The sequence below is a fragment of the Chinchilla lanigera genome, unplaced genomic scaffold (assembly GCF_000276665.1).
Source record: "Chinchilla lanigera isolate Chin_1 unplaced genomic scaffold, ChiLan1.0 scaffold00006, whole genome shotgun sequence".
NCBI lineage: Eukaryota > Metazoa > Chordata > Mammalia > Rodentia > Chinchillidae > Chinchilla > Chinchilla lanigera.
This window is the reverse complement of record NW_004955407.1, coordinates 39,874,419-39,890,668: the sequence shown is the minus strand read 5'-3', so window position 1 is coordinate 39,890,668 and position 16,250 is coordinate 39,874,419. Positions and strand designations below refer to the sequence as shown.

General features: G+C 48.5%; 1 protein-coding gene across 1 annotated transcript in view; it reads right to left on the bottom strand.

Moving 5' to 3' along the window:
* Pcp4 (Purkinje cell protein 4) overlaps window positions 1–16,250 on the bottom strand; it is a 55,123-nt gene that overhangs the window by 17,483 nt on the left and 21,390 nt on the right. Inside the window, exon 2 of the mRNA XM_005375850.2 lies at window positions 11,310–11,361. Within this exon, the coding sequence (XP_005375907.1) occupies window positions 11,310–11,361 (52 nt within the window). The remainder of the gene's footprint in view (window positions 1–11,309; window positions 11,362–16,250) is intronic.

The window sequence follows — 16,250 nt, the reverse complement described above, 5'->3', positions numbered from 1 at the left end:
TCCCAGCCTGCAGCCTGTGGGGAACACGACAGCCTGTGGTTGTCACCCTACCCTGTCCCCGGACCAGGGCAGTTCCTGCTCCGAGCACCTGACTTCCTGTTCTGCCCTTGCCCGCAGGTCGAGGTCCCTCTGGGCTCTGATTAGAGAGTCCTCCTAACATGCCCCCCTTAGGCCCCTCCTTTGCTCCCTGAATGACACCTGGGGAAGGAGGGGCTTACACTGATGGCCGAGCAAGCTCCCTCCCACTCCCAGGACAGCCTAATTGCTCCAGCAGTGTCAAAGATATCATCCTGAGAAAATATGCCTGACAGTTTTCCTCCTTCAAATACATTAAGCCAGCCAGCGGCGCTGCACAGTTCACAGAAGGTGATGGCGTGGATGGGCCAATTCTCTCTCTCTTTCAGCTGCAACTCACCCGAATCTGTAAACAGACAACATTCCTGTTTTGCCCTCTTGCATAAATGTCTCCTTTTATTTTTCAGCACTCTTTAAATGTTTTTTAAATTTCTCAGACAGACTCTAATTCGCACAGGCTGGCCTGAACTTGCGGTCCTCCTGCCTTAGCCTCCTGAGTAGCTGGGGTTTTAAGCACGCACACTGTAGCTGGATAAAAGGCCGCATTTTTAAGCCAGGGAGAACTGAGGAAGGGTAGCTCAAGGCTCACAGTGGGAAACTGAGCGCCATCTGGGCCAGGCAGCGCTTGTCCCCCAGAGTCCCCACCCGCCTCCCTCAGCTGCTTATCCTGGCCCTGGCCATGGCTGGGCTCGGCCAGGTGGCCCTGGAGGGGCTCAGAAGGCATAAAGAGAGAGCTCTGGGTGTTTTTTCCATTGCCTCCCTCTCTGTTGGGGGTGCCAGATAAATTGCAGAATGTCTGCTTAAATTTGATTTCAGATTTTTAAAAATTAGTATAACTGTATTCCCAACATTGCATGAGATATATAAAGTGTTTTTAAAATTTGTTTACCCAAAATTGATATTTGAGTGGGTCTTCTCCACTTTTATTTGCTAAATCTAGCAAACCTACACATCTCTGCAGAGCTGCCAGGAAACAGGCGGCCGCATGCCGGAGGTGGCAGGCTGCCCTTTTGGTCGCCTGAGATCTCGCCCCATGGCAGCCCTGGTGGCCCCTCATCCCCTGGGGCCCTGGTTCCTCCTGCCAGGCCCTGTTGTGGCTGGATCCCAGCTGCACTGTCCTCTCTGCGTCCCGCAAGCCCTGCACAGTATCTTGAATGCCAGAGGAGGGGCTCCACACCATCATGTCATGTGGCCAAGAGTCAGGAGCCAGCTTAAAGCCAACATGGGTGCGATGCAAAGAACAAGCTGCACAGGGTTACAGCCAGTGCCATCTAGGGACCTTCTGCAAACAGGAAGGAGTGCAGAGATTAGGGGAGGTTACAAAGAATTAAGCCATGTTAAGTTACAAAGAATTAAGCCATGTTATCTCACCTCCCAAGATGAGCATAAGCATTATGTAGTACAAACATGCACTGATAAAAAATTGGGAAAAAAACATATACAGAGAGAGGGGAGGGGTTCCAGGAATGTTCATCAGAACCACTGATAAGCAAGAAAGAATATAAACAGCAGTGACGTTTTATGCCCCTCATTTGAGAAATTAATGCAATTCCAGTGAATTTTTTCCTTTTGCATTTCTTATGCTGGAAATTCATCTTGTGCCATGCGCTTTTCTCTCTTCGGTTTCTCCTGAGAAGCCCTTCTCCCTGCACAGCTGGCCGGGCTGCCGTGGGAGAACGTGCTCCCCTTGGAGAACCCTGTCTCCCGGGTTCCTCCGACCCTGAGCTCTGAGGCCGCAGCCGTCCTGGGTGTCCCGGCCCTGGCCATGCTTAACCAAGAGATTCCCGGGCCAGCACTGCTCTCCAGTCTTCGCTGTGAGCAGCAGAACTCCTTGGGGCCACTGCCCCGTGTCCTTCACACAGCTCCATGCCTGTGACACTGCAAGCACACACACTGCTGCTCTAAAGTGACACCTTCCAGCTCTCGATGTCTTTTCAGGTGTGCGTGCCCTTGATGGCCCAGACAGTTTAAAGCAAACATGAGGAATTGAACCCCTTGATTTGCATGCTTGTGTGGACGTCTAGGTGATCCTTACTCACAGACCACCTCAGGTCCTCAGATTAAATTTTATTTATCTTTTGTGCATAGTGTTGGGGATTCAACCTGGAGTCTTTGCACTGAGCTCCATCTCCAGTTTTTGTTTTTATTTTTCATTTTGAGGCAAGGTCTCCCTAAGTCACTATGTTGCCCATTCTGGGCTCAAATGGAAGATCCACCAGCCTTAGCCTCCCAGACTGCAGGGATTATAGGTGTGCTTTGCCAGGCCCAGCTTCAGATTCATTTTCAGCACTAAAACGTTTCCAATTATCTATTTTCCATGCTAAGCTAGGAGAGCAGTTTGGAAGCGCTAGGAACATACCATGAAATGAACGGATCACGCTTAATTGCTTTCTGAAAAGTGCATTAGTGCGTGTGTGGTGCAGGCTGGCTTCCTGGGCAGGAGCCTGGGTGCTGTGCAGACCCAGAGCAGAGGGCTTGGTTTAATGCTCTGCCTCATCATTTTCCAACAAGGGTCCTGTCGTTCCTCTCTCCCTGGGACCTACAAAGAAGGCAGCTGGCCACGTGCTTCAAGAATGGTAAAAGAGGAAGAGGGGTGGCAACAGAATATCAGAGAAATGGAGGTGGGGGTCCTGTCTTCTAGAATATGGGGCAGGGATTGGGAGACATTGTTCTAATCTCAGGACGAGCTGTTGTGTGGTACCCATGGCCTCACCACTCATGACACCCCAGAGTAAGTGAGTGTATGAAACACCTGCCCACACCTGCCCACATCTTCCCATGCCTGAACACACCTGGCCACACCTGCCCACACATGCACACACCTTCCCACACCTGCCCATGCCTGAACACACCTGCCCATGCCTGCCCAAGCCTGCTCATGCCTTCCTATGCCTTCCCACATCTGTCCACACCTACCCACACCTGCTCCCACCTGCTCGTGCTTGCCCATGCCTGCCCACGCCTGCCCACCTGCTCATCAGGGGCAGGAGGGAAAGCCCTGATGACACTAGACAGTCTTCAAGGCTAAGCTTTAGCACAAGAACAAAAAACTCCACTGTCATATTGTAAAGTAATTTTTAAAAGATGACAGAGAGCCAACTCTTGGGGAGAGTTCTTGGCTTTCCTAAAGTTAATGAAATTTGTTCACTTCCCCAAGACAAGGAGAAACCCCACCCCTTTTAGGGAAGAATAAAAGATTGTGCTAGGAGGGAGATAGCAGTATTTCTGGATTGAGCTGGCCAAAGAATCGAGCCAGATCCTCACAGTTCATTAGTTTTGGTCGGAAACTCCAATCTGTTATTGATAAAGAGGCTAGGAAAGCACAATCAGTTGGCTGAAATTTATGTCAGCTCTGAAGAGTCCCCAGGTGCTGTCCCAAAGATATGAGGTGTATCTTTCCCACCTCACTCACTGAATGTGATGGTGGGGAGACTGCTGGCCCTTCCCAAAGGCAAAATGACCACGAAAGGAAACATTTTGAATTGAGTCAGGACATCAAGGTAGCTGGAATAGCACAATTAAAGACCCTCAGGAAAGAGCACTCCAGAGCTGCTGCAGAAAGTGGCCAGGAGGATGGGACAAGTGTGTTCAAAGCAAGAGGAGATTTCTGTGAAGAGGGTTAATGGAACTGTGTCTTTCAAAGTTATAAATATTTTTAATTCAAATATTCACCATATTTTTGATCATACCCCTTCTGTTCCAAACTTCCTAGCAGACAGCTTTCCTTGCATCTTGCAAGACTTCTCCCTGTGGCCTGACAGGACCTCTCTGGTTGCTTCCTTTATCAGCACAGCTTAGACGGGAAAACAGATCCATCCAGGAGGGATACCCACCTTACGAAGCCATCCACCCCTCCATGCATGGAGAGCACCTTTCCCCAGAGAGACCCTCGAATTCCCCTGCTCCCCTAATCCCAGGCTGACCCTACACAGGTGGACCCTACAAACTCAAGCCGTCTTACCATATAGCACAAGCTGGTTCTCACTTCCAAAAAATGGCTGGCTGAGCACATCAATTTTCTAACTAAGATTATAATATTTTGCTGACATAAAAGACCAAAATGTTTTCAAGCACATGACAGCTATGATATCCATACAAATTGTTAAATAAGGTGTGGAGGCAGCCACTGCTTTGGGCTGAGCTCCTGTCCTGGACCCAACAGACCCAACAGGCCACGCCAAGTAGAGTCATTCCTGATGAGATTCAATGTCACCAAACACTGCCATTTACCTGACCTTCCAGGAAACCAGGAGAGAGGCCAGGGTCAAATCCCCACGTAGGCCTGCGCTACCCAGGAGGAAGGGAAGTCCCTTCTGCTGTAACCTTCACAAAGAAAGCAACTTTGAGATAACCAACCTGCTCATTGTTCTCTGTTTCTGCTTTTGTTAGCTTTTCTGTCTATACAACTAGCTTCCTCTACAAGGCTCAACCAAACACACATCATACTTTATAGACAGTGATGTTGCCAGTTCTAGAATTGCAAATACAAACCAATTAAGTAGTTTAAACTAAATGTGCTGTAATTTTCTCTTTTCACAAAATAATTGATAGGCAGAATCTGGAACATTCCTCTCTCTTGATTAAGTTAGGAATCCAAAGGAGGAAAGGATCAACATTTTCCTAGTTCAAGGTATTTCCTAAGCTTAAGAAGATCTTAAATGGTAATTCCTTTCTCATAATTTAAAACTTCCATTTTTCACTAAGACTTAGGAGACTTCTTTGTGTAATATGGGATAAAATTCTATCTTCAGCTGGTTTAAAATTGGTCAATATTCAATCTCAAAATGAAGGAAGTAGAGAGGGAGGGGAAAAGTGGATAAACCTGTAAACAAGGGTACTCCTTCAGTGCTTTAAAATTAGTACGGCTGTGGCTGTCATTATTCTGAGACCACAAACCTCTGTCTACCAGAGGCAGGTTTGCAATGGTGCTTGGACATTATGATTTCTGGCTTGGCCATGATGTAACTTGTTAACCTCAGCCTGTCCCAGGGGCTCAGCCCACAGCCCACCCAGGTTTCTAGTTTATTAAGTAGGTACCTGGTCAGGAGAGAACTCAGGAGAGAGAAGGTGGAAGCAGCCTGGTGTATCTGGCTGCAGACCAGATAACCAAAGCTGCTCTCCTGTTATGCATTTGACGGGCCTGGTGTGTGCCTGGCCTAAGACGGGCTCCTGCCCTGTCCACAGGGTGGCCACAGACTCTGTCAGGGCAGCATAGGCGAGCACTTTTAGATGGTGCCAATCTGCACAAACACAAAAAATGATGAGCAGAGGCCAGCACAGTTGTCCACTCCTGTTAACAACAGGTCAGGCACATTCACTCCAAAGACAGTGGAACAGAGGCACTGTATTTACCCAAGGGGTTGTTCACTCGCTGAAGTCAGTCTAATGCCCAACCTGAAGGACAAAACAAATTTTAACAAGTCACTCTCATAACTGAGCTTAATGGTGATAAATTCCGTGTCAGCGCTGATCCTAGGATCACCTTCACACAGGATCTCCTCGCTGTTGACTCAGGTTACACGCATCAGCAGGCTTGTTTGCAGACCCTGATGGCTGAAGGCCTGGTTAATAAGCAATTCCAATCTCATTCTTTCCCTGACTGGATCAATATGAGAAGCAGCCTTGGGTGTCCACTTCTTCCTTCTGGAATAAAGATTCTTTGGAGCGCTTGGGGCACCAAGGACTCTCTCTCCTGAGTTTCAGCCACCCTTGTTTTGAATTATGATCCCCTTGTGGTAGCTTCAAATATAGCAAAAAGGAGAGAAAGAGCCCGAGGACCTCGGAAATATATTTTGTTTTGGCTTTGCACCTTGCGAGCTGTGTGGCCATGAGAGTCGCAGTAGCACCCCCAATCCGTAGATTCAGTGGAGCCCGGGTTTTGTGGCACCAGCGGAGATCAGATTTAAGGCCTCCTGGCCTGGGCAATGTCACATACCATAGACACGGATAACTTCAAGGGCTGCTTTGTCCACAGCCAGGTGCAGCCTGTGACTTTCTCAGTAACACGTTTCGGATACCTGTCACAGCCTCAGATCTTCACATGGTCCCTTTTTCAGAGACAGCACAGCGAGTTTCCACAGAGCTACGGCAGTGTACACAGAGTCAGCTCTTTGGTGCCGGCCGCAGCTCACAGCCCAGGGACTCCAGACACCCTGACGTGCCAGCCCATGGAGCAGCCAAGACCTGCAGTGGGGCTGCCTGCCCTGCCACTCTTGCCTGCATCAGTCCCCAAGCTCTGATATGCTCCCATCCCACATGTGAAGCAGAACAGAGCCACGTTCTCCTGGAGGCTCTTGTAGGACCTGAGCCTTCCCTGGCCTTTCTAGAAGTCACCATCTCCCTCTCGCCCTCTGTTTCACCATCCTGTGCCCAGGAGCAAGGCCATCCTGGCAGCACCATCAGCCCCAAATGCCTTCTCTGCCAGCCAGGTTAATGAGCCCTCCATACCTCGTTCCCAGATCCAGCATGGGTTTCTGCTCCCTTCGCACTGACGACCGACCCTCACACCCAGGCCTCACTCAACACCTCGCACGAGGACAACAGAGCCCATGTGTCCCAGCAGAACTAGCCCAAGCCAGCACGTCTGTCCTGGGAGCTCAGAGAGCCCCAGATGGCAGCTTATTGGTATCCACTGTGTAATGCGATGCCAAAGGGCGGCAGAGGAGAGAAAGTGCTCCAGGAATCCATATTTGGATGCTGTTTCTTATTTGAAAGCACTCACAGAGATGAATGGTAGTGTACATATCTGTCCATGAGCGCAGGTCCTTTTCAGTCAATCTTTCCACCTACTCTACAGAAAAATAAGAAAAGTACCCCCTGTGTACCTATGGGTGCGTTCCCTCCAACTCAGTAAAATAACTTGAACTCCCAGGGTTTGCATTTTACTCAACGTGGGCAGAAGAGAGAACCAAGTACATCTGAAGTTATCCATCGTTAGCAACTTGGAATCATATCAAGTCAGAATAATCTCCACATGCTCCTAGCACATTCTCCCATCTGATGGGGACTTCCAGAGCCATAGCTCCTGGTCCAAGGAGAGGACGCTCCTGTTCTGGCATGGCACCCAAGCTGGCAGGTGTCACTTACATGCAGCAAAGAGACTCCAGTGGCGGAGGAGCCCACAGTGACCTGAAGCTTCCCTCTGGGGCCTTGTGCTTCGGCCTGGACACAAGGATCCTCCTGTGGAACTAGGTGTGTTCCCAGGCTTTACATCCTAAAGCAGGCCCTTTGCAAACAAATGCACCACGGCTCCTTATGTCACAAGAAGCCCATGCCCATGTCAGAAACTCAGTCCAGCTCACATCTCTTCTCCAAGAGATGTAATAAATCTCCCTTTCACATCAGAAGTTTTCCAGTTTCAACACTCCTTCCAGTATTTCTGTACATGCACAATGAACTTTAACCCTGGGGTCTCTCTGGACAACCACTATCAAGGTACACAGCAAAACAAAATCTCTCTCGGTTATGCCAAACAGGTAGTTAGTAACAAGTAATCTAGATTCACATAGCTGTGTCTGTATTTATAAACCTGTTTGAATTTAATGTAGCTGTCTATACTGGATAAAGGGATGTGCCCCTGAGCTAGGAACTATTGTTTCACTCAGATAGAAAGTTATGTCCAGAAACAAATGAAACGTCTGGTCTGACTAAGGAGATAATTAATATGCTACTCACAGAGCAATAAAAATCTCTGGATCATCCCGTTACTAACGAATTTATTTTCTAAATTAAAAAAGAATCTTTAAGCTGAATATTTCTGGAAAAGTTGTCTTTCTACAGCAGATGATTCCACAGAGTGTAGAGTTACAAGAACATCTGGATTTGTTGGGTTGTGGATTCAGAAGCTGACACCTTGGCAGGATGAGGAAGGTTTCAAGGGTATTGTGGGTAGCATGTGGTGGATATATGTCATGTTTCATGTCAGTAAATGCCACGATGACAACAACAATAACAAGAATCACAAGAGCCATGTCTCAGTTGTGTAACAAAACTCCAGCAGTAACCTAGTGCAAGCTCCCTTTGAAGTTTCACTGGCCCTTACCGAGGTCTTTGCAGATACAAATAATTTCAAAGCACCTATTGTTCACTCCCATCACCCTCACTGCTTTAAATGTTAAACAGAGACCTCCAATAAATTTATAGTATTTGCAATAATAGCATCTTGACTTGTAGGCAACCAACAGAATTTAAAAATGCTCACTTTAGGATTAAGCAGCTCCTATCCAAATCTCATAGCATGCGACGTCTTACACTGCACGTTTCTGTCCCCAGGGGTCCTTGCTCCTCCAACTCAGGTAGGCAATTTCATTTGCTATTATAAGAAACATACATTAACATAATAGATTTCCCTAGGTACCTGCGTGACAGGGTAAAACAATTTGAATTTCAACAGAATGTAATATTAAGTTAAAACAGAAATTTCAAGATCCCAGGAATTTAAAAATCAGTAAGCAATTTAAGAGTCTCTAGGAAAAATATCTTCCACCCTTCTTCAAAAAGTTTTTACCCAATCTTTACTGATCTGCTGCTGGCTTTTGTCTTTGTTCCATTTTAGAGGCAAAAACCTCTTAAAAATACTTAGTATTACAATAATGTATCATGTGCATATATCATGTATAAGCAATTTTACCTGAAATTAAGGTACTGCATGTTAATAATAATTTGGGTTTATACAGTGTCATTATCCTATAATTATCTAATAATCCCTTTTACCACTCAAAGGCAAATATCTTTTAATATCTAGAATTATATAATAAAAAGCTTTATTCATAGCATCTCAAATTTTTCCATTTGATTAATTTTTAAACTTTCAGAAAAGCCTCACTTGGTTTCCAGGGGTTAGACCAGTCTTTGGCTGGGATAAAGTCCTGCTTCTGAACAGGAGGAAGTGGCATTCTGAGAACTGAGCTGAGAGCGCCCTTTGGAGCAAGCCCTGGACATGGAGTCGTGCACCGAAGAACCACGGGCTGTCCTGGCACAGCTGGCATGCAGAAGCTTGGGACCCACGGGCCCTGGCTGTGGCTCAGCCACCGCTAAACCTCATCTCCAGACTCCAGCCATGCAGGGCCACTTGCGTTACCCCAAGGCAGCAGTTCTCAAAATGTGGACCAGGAATTCTGGGGTGCCCACCTCTGCTGGGGGAACCCACTCGATCAAAACCATGGTTGATCTTACGAAAGACACTGCTATTATAAAAGATACGGCTTGATCTTATATCATTTTCTGCTTAAAGTCTCATCTTTCACACATGCATGGTGAAATGTATTAGGCACTGCCCACCCCAGGACATCACAGCGGACGACTCCAGCTCCCCCGCTAAGCCGGACGCTGAGGAGATGTGTACAAACATGCACCCTTGCCAGTATCTTCACTGAATATTTTTCTGTCTTGGAAAATATAACTACTTTTCATACGGAAAAACTGCTGCTCAGGTTAACCTGTAGTAGGTTTATTACATCTTAGTGAGATAATAAGTAAACCTTGTTTATAATTTCTCCACCGCTAACTTCCAGTGTGGGAGCCACTGACAGATAGAACCAACATCAGCAAATTTCTCCGGGTTCTGCAGGAGTTTTGAAGATCCAAAGAAGTTGTGAGAGCAAAAGATCTGAGAGCCAGTAGCGCAGAGGGGCTCTGAGAAGTCTCTGGACTGTGAATCTCCATGGTGTGAAGTTACAAAGGTCAAAGGACGCGAGCACCAGCAGACAGGCGGGTGTGAGTGTTGGAAGTGGAAAAGTCACAGGCCCTTGGCACTCCACCTTCAGTGCTCCCCTATAACCCGAGCAAGCCCTTCCCACGTCGGGCGGCTATGGTTTCCTCCGCTCCACCCCCTACTCTGATCAGGACATCCTCTGTCTAGTGACACAGTGATTCCTATCCCCAAGAGCTCACCACACTGACTCTGGAGGAGCACGAGGACTGCACAAAGGAGTGCTCTTGAGAGTCCAAAGTGTTTTCAGTCCCTAGGGAATTTTTTTTTTTGAGACAAAGTCTCACTGTGTCGTCCATGCTGACCTTAAACTCAGCATGCAGCCCAGACTAGGCTTGGACTCACCCTAATGCTCCTTCCTCGGCCTCTCAAGTGCTGGGATTATAGGTGTGCACCATCATCCATGGGTCTTAGGCAATTTTTACAAGTGCATTTGTGATTTGTGTGCCTTGAAACTTGATTAGTGGATGCCAGCAGGAATCTCATCCAATGGGAGGCAAGAGTCCTTTTCTACAAAAGAGAACATCATTCTGGAGTGGATGAGAAGCAAGAAGAGCCGGAATCAGGGCTGGGGATTTAGCCCAGCGGCAAAGCACCTGCCTGGCAAGCGCAAGGTCGTGAGTTCAGTTCCCGGTACCGGAGAAAAACCAAAAAAAAAAAAAAAAAGAAGAGCAGGAATCTAGCCTTGCCAGGCCACGCCATGGCTTTCTGTGTCCACAAGGAGCACGCATGATCCCGTGCATCCTCCACCACACCTGCTCAAGCTAGGGCAAAACCGGGGCTGTTTTCCACACGATACCCACCTCCAGCTCCCCCACACCGCTCTCTGGATTCTCAGCCTTAAAATCTAGCATGATCTCTTTGCGAGGTTGAGGCAGAAAGGTCACAAGCTCGAGGCCAGCTTATGGACAGGGGTGAAGCTCAGTGGCTGGGTTCAGTCACCACCACTACTGGAAAATTAAAAACACAAGTTCATCCCTGCAACTTAAGGCCTCAATAGAGCCTGGAGAGACAGGATGCAGGCGCACCCCGCACGACTATCATTTTTATTTGCTAGAGACTCACTAGGGGAACTTGACACAAGCCGGCTCAGCACCGCCCTAGGCCCGGTACCATGCTGGGCGCTGCCCAGGGTAAAGCAGGTTTCCAAAGCTCCTTCCAGAGTCGAGCACTTCACAGTTTTCAAAGCACTTATCTCATTTCATCCTCACAACAACTTGGACGGTTCTCACCAACCCTAATGAAGAAAGCAGAGAACTATATTTGCACTGTAATTACCATGTTGCCCAAAACGGGAGTCCTCGTTGGGGAGGGAAACTGCTCTTATCACCACATTTAGCGAGCTCTGTTTTCTTCGAGGAGCCAGGCCCCGGCGCTTGCTGTGAATTGCTAAAATCCACTCTCCGGAGAGGCACAGACATAAATAGTAAGCTGAGTTTGATGGAAAGCGTGAGCTGCACCTGCTGCACACCCAAGGCTGCAGACGGACAGGGAGGGGATAGCTGGGCTGCTGCAGTCCTCTTACCATTTTCTCCCGATGTCTTGTCTTTTCCATTGGTTGCTCCAGTTCCTTGTCGCTAAAAAACATAAAAAAAGAAGGAATCATCAGGCACAGTTAGGATTGCTACGGTCTCTTATCTCTTGCATTAAATCTAGCATTGTATTACTTTAGCTCAGAGAGTTAAAGCGCATGTCACCGGGATAGATCAGCCCAGGAAAACATCGCTATGTCTCGTGGACGACCTCCCCGGCCTCCCCGCTCCATGGCCACCACTGGCTGGACACAGCTCACTGTCACAAGGAAGCCAGGCAGGAGACTGCTGCTGATTGAGCGTAACCTCATGGAAAAGATGAAGGAAATGGCCAAGAGTTTGCGCCAAGCACCAAGAGATCAGACTGTCACCTCTGTCAACGATGGCTGTCACACTGCTATATTCTCATACCAGTCCCTGTGCCCAGTAAACTGTAATCAGCTAAACAGCTCTCGTGCTCATATCAGAGTGTCTCAATTGCAGAGCTAGCTTTTCTGTCATTCCACTCATTCATCACAGGGAGTTGGCACGTGTACCTAACACATCTTAGTTCTTTTAACATCCTCTTCCCCTCCTTTCTCTCTTTCTTCCCTCCATCTCTTATTCTCCTTCCCTTTTGCAAAAAATCTATCTCCCTATTTCCCATTATCTGGTCTTTTCCAATTGCTGTCATTGCTGATGCCTACCCCTTGCATTTTTCTTTTGCCAGGTTGACCAGAAGTAGGAGAAATTTTATGGTTAGATTTGTATCTCTGAGTAAGACTCTGTGGGTGTCAGGTTTCTACATGGCATGGTTTCTCTTACATGAACAACCCAACGTATAAGTAAACTAAAGAGCAAAATAAAAGACAGACAATAGGAAGCAAGAAGATAGATCTTTTGGAAAAGAGAAGAGAAACAAGGGAGGGAGGGAGGCGGGAGAGAAGAGAGGGGAGGGGGACATGGAAAGAATTAGGTGCTAGCTACATGTACCAACTCCCCACAGGAAGGCAGTCATCGTGTGTGGCAAACAGGGACTGACAAAAATTAAAAGAAGAAAAGACTCTGTGGACATGAGGTGATACAGTCTGAGTTGAAAAGAATCGAAGAGAATGCAGTTTCTGAGTTTCAGCAGGAGGAAAGGGAGTGGGAGTCCAAGGGCATGACTCTATCAAGAGAGGCCAGGACCAAAACCTGGGCTTCCCAAGCATCTCTGAGGAGGCATCTTTCGGACATCACCACCAGAAGGTGTCCTGGAAGGAGCAAGGGCAAGGAACACAGGGCAAATCTACAAAGGCGTACTGGTGCCCTCGAAAGCTTCACCCGGATCCAGGATTGCAGGCCACAAATAGTCACAGTAAAACAATAACCAGCTCCCTTTGCGGCCCAACACCATCATGGCAGGTTCCCCAAACCTCAGCACCCACTGTGCGCTGAGCACGGATCGTGTGAAAATCCTGCTGTAGGTTCTGACCGGGGAGGCTTAGCTTAGTAAAGGGACCGCGCTGTGGACACCAGCCTCCCTGTGCACATGGCAAGCTGAGGGAGGCAAAGCAAAGCACCCCACATGTCACTGCACCTCACCCTGCACCCCAGTACCCAGGCGGGTGAGCCACTGCCCAGCTCAGGGTGCTCTGCCCGCTCTGCAGCCAGGGCCCCCTCAGAGCTGGAAGGTGGAGGAACGTGGGTCTTGTCTCTGTATATAACTCAAGGCACCACGGAGCTAGAAACCCCTTGCCTGTGCTTGCAAGGAGACGGGAGGTCACGGCCCTCAGCAGACAGCAACTGGTTTTTGGTTTTGGTTTTTGTTCTTCAGTACTGGGGATGGAACCCAGGGCCTTCCACATACTAAGCAAGGGTTCTTCCACTGAGCTATGCCCGCCCCAGGCCTTTGTATTTTTTATTTTGAGACAAAGTCTCACTAAATTGCACAGGGTGACCTTGAACATAGGATCCTTCTGCCTCAGCCTCTCAAGTAGCTGGGATTCCAGGCATGGGCACCATGTCCAGTATCAACTCTTCTTGAAAAAACTGCCATGAGGATCCCCAGCCTTGACACCCTCCGTTCCCTAGAGAAGCCTGTGGCGTACAACATCTGGACTTCCACCAGGTGGCCTGTTTCTTACGCATAGTAGATTTGCAAGTAAAGGAACCCTTCCAGGAAGGGGGCTTTCTACAAAATAACAGACAAAGATCTGTCCTTGTCTCGATGCCTCCTCTGCTCCAACACAAAGCCACGAAGTTCCCGGCACTGGATGAAAACCTGATTCCACTGAGACTCAGGCTGGTCAGTGGCAGCCCCACAGCCCGAGGTGGCAACTACTCCAGTTTCTAAACCTTCCCTGCATAATTCATAGGCTGCGTGGGGTGGGGAAGGAGCATTCTGCAAAGTAGGACAGTGCTTTACTGTAAAATAAAGTCAAATTACTGTAAATGGAATACGAGAGATACACGCACAACGTCGGAGCAGGCAAGCCCCGCGGTCCTTAAACGCCTTAAGCATGAAGACATTTCAGACGTCATGAACAGCCTCTTGTTCCATCAAAGACTGTGTTCTGGAAGCCAGAGGGAGACCGGAAGGAAGGGTGCACAGTGAGAGGGAAGTCCAGCGCACAGTGTCTCCTAGGTCGCATGTGATGGAGGCAAAATGCAGGCGACAGATGTCGGGGGAGTTGGGGTTGCAGATCAGGGAACGATCCTGATGAAAAGGGATGAGTCCTTGAAAGCATCTTTTTCCAGAATTCTTGTTGATCTTGAGATGTTTTCAAGGCTAAGGGGAGCTAGTAGGGAGGGGAGGAGGTGGCCAGCAGAGTCTGCTCTCACACTGGGTCATGCGGTGACCACATCCGCATGGGGCACTGGGTCTCCCTGGAGCGGGAAGTGGAGGGTGTGCACCAGGCTGGGTGTCTGGGGACCACAGCACACACTGTGGAAGCCAGGCCCCAGGGCCCCCATACATCACCCCAGCTATGAGGTAGGTGTTTGTGCCGGCAGTAGCAGTCTCCTTTTGCCAAGTGCCACCTAAGGCTCACAGAAGACTTTGTTCAGGGGCACACGGCTGGGAAGTGGCAGAGCCAAGATGCAAAATCTGAGTCAAGGTTCCCAGCTCTCCCTCTTTGCTGCAGGGTGGAAGCACCTCTGGGCGCTGCATTCTGCTTCCCTCCTCCACCGGTAAGTAAGTGGAGGCTGAGGAGGCAGGGAGCCTCGGGTCTGAGGTCTGTGTGACTTCATGAGCAGCCATGAGCTGAGAGTTTGCTGGGCATTTGGCTTACACGAAGAAACAGTGAGACCCACAGTGAAGGGATTGACTGCAGAAACAGTGTGAGATCGTTTTACAAATCTAAGTAGCACAAACACCAGCACTGGCTCTGCTGAAATACATGAGCATATGGGTGGACGAGTGGATGGATGGATGGATGGATGGATGGATGGATGGATGGATGGATGGAGAAGCTGAAGGGAAGATGAATGGATGGATGATAAGTAGATGGATGTGTGGATGGATGGATGGATGGATGGACGGACGGATGTATATTTACCTAGAGAGAACTTTTTTCTACTCTCTGCATACTCTAATATATTAAATTATACAGCTATCTGGATGGAACAACATAGTGGCACATTCATGATACTACAGAATCATTTCTGAGAATTCCAGAATCTCACATCATGAAATAAGGACAAGGTTCCAACACAGAATTTTGAAATTGAAGCTTGAAAGTCCTCTTTTGCCCTTTTCCACACCGGCAGCAAGTGTGGATGCCGTAGAATCTACTGAAGGACAATGGAAAGACAGAGGGACCCTGGCGGGTCCTCAGCCAGGTGAGAACTCTCCTAGATTCTCAATACTTAGACGCTTACCGACAGACTCCCAAGGCTCGGAAAGTGAAGTTTCCTTTCTCATCAACACTCCCTAATAAAAATATAGCACTTTAGAATTCAATAACTCCTCAATTAAAAAGAACCTGAATAACAACTGGGCATGTAAAAGAGCCTTGTGCCTTCAATGTCCCTTCTGCTAATCCACCATGTGCCAAGTACCCATTAAAATGCAAGCAGGGTATTTAAAGGTAGGGTTTTTGAAGTAAATTTTCCTGACAGCCTCACTGTGCCAAGATCTGCAGAAAAATATGTCTCTGCCTGTATTTCCCAGAAAGCAGAGCCTGAGGCTAAGGTTGCTTATCCTATGAGCTTATGAGAAGCAATGCTGGAAAGGTGGGGAGAAGCTGAGAGGCAGGAAGGGGCGTCATCGAGTTGGCCTTGTTAGGTCCCACTAATACTGGTCCTGGGGGTCGCGCCCACCAGCTGCATAGAAAGCTGAGGACAGAGCCTGGATGGCGGCGGGGGGTGAAGAAGCATCCTCCGCTCCTGTCTCATTGATCCGAGACGCTGACAGAGCATTGATTGCCTGTGCGTCAGGACTTTGCTGAGTCCCCCACTTGGCTCTGCAGGGGTCGATAAGGAAGCCTCGGGCAGGAGGTGAAGGTAGAGGTGGAGGTGTTTGGTGTGGGCAGATGACAGGCTGTCCCTATGCTCCTGCTTGAAGTCTTGGAATCCACGCCAAGCTGGCTACCCACGCACGTCCTCCCAGACAGGGTCCGCGGTGACAGCCAGGAGGTGTCTGACCCAGCATGCGAACTTGGCTGGGTGGCTTCTTTTCCAACCAAGCTGCCAAGTCATGGACAACCTTCTTGGATCTAGTGCTCCCCGAGTGGAATAAACCGCACGGGTTTCCAAGTAAACGGCTGGCTTCTGGCCCATTTCTCCATGTACTTTGAGTTTCAAATGGATAGTAGGATGCGTCTGCCCACTTCTAAGCTACCCAAGAGGGCACACACCTCATTAACACCATGGCCCAACAGTGCAAGCTCCAATAGGAAATATGCTCGCTTCTCCAACACAACTAACGTCCTCACAAACAATCTCAGGCTGTGCTTCCTGAAAATCCTGCTTGA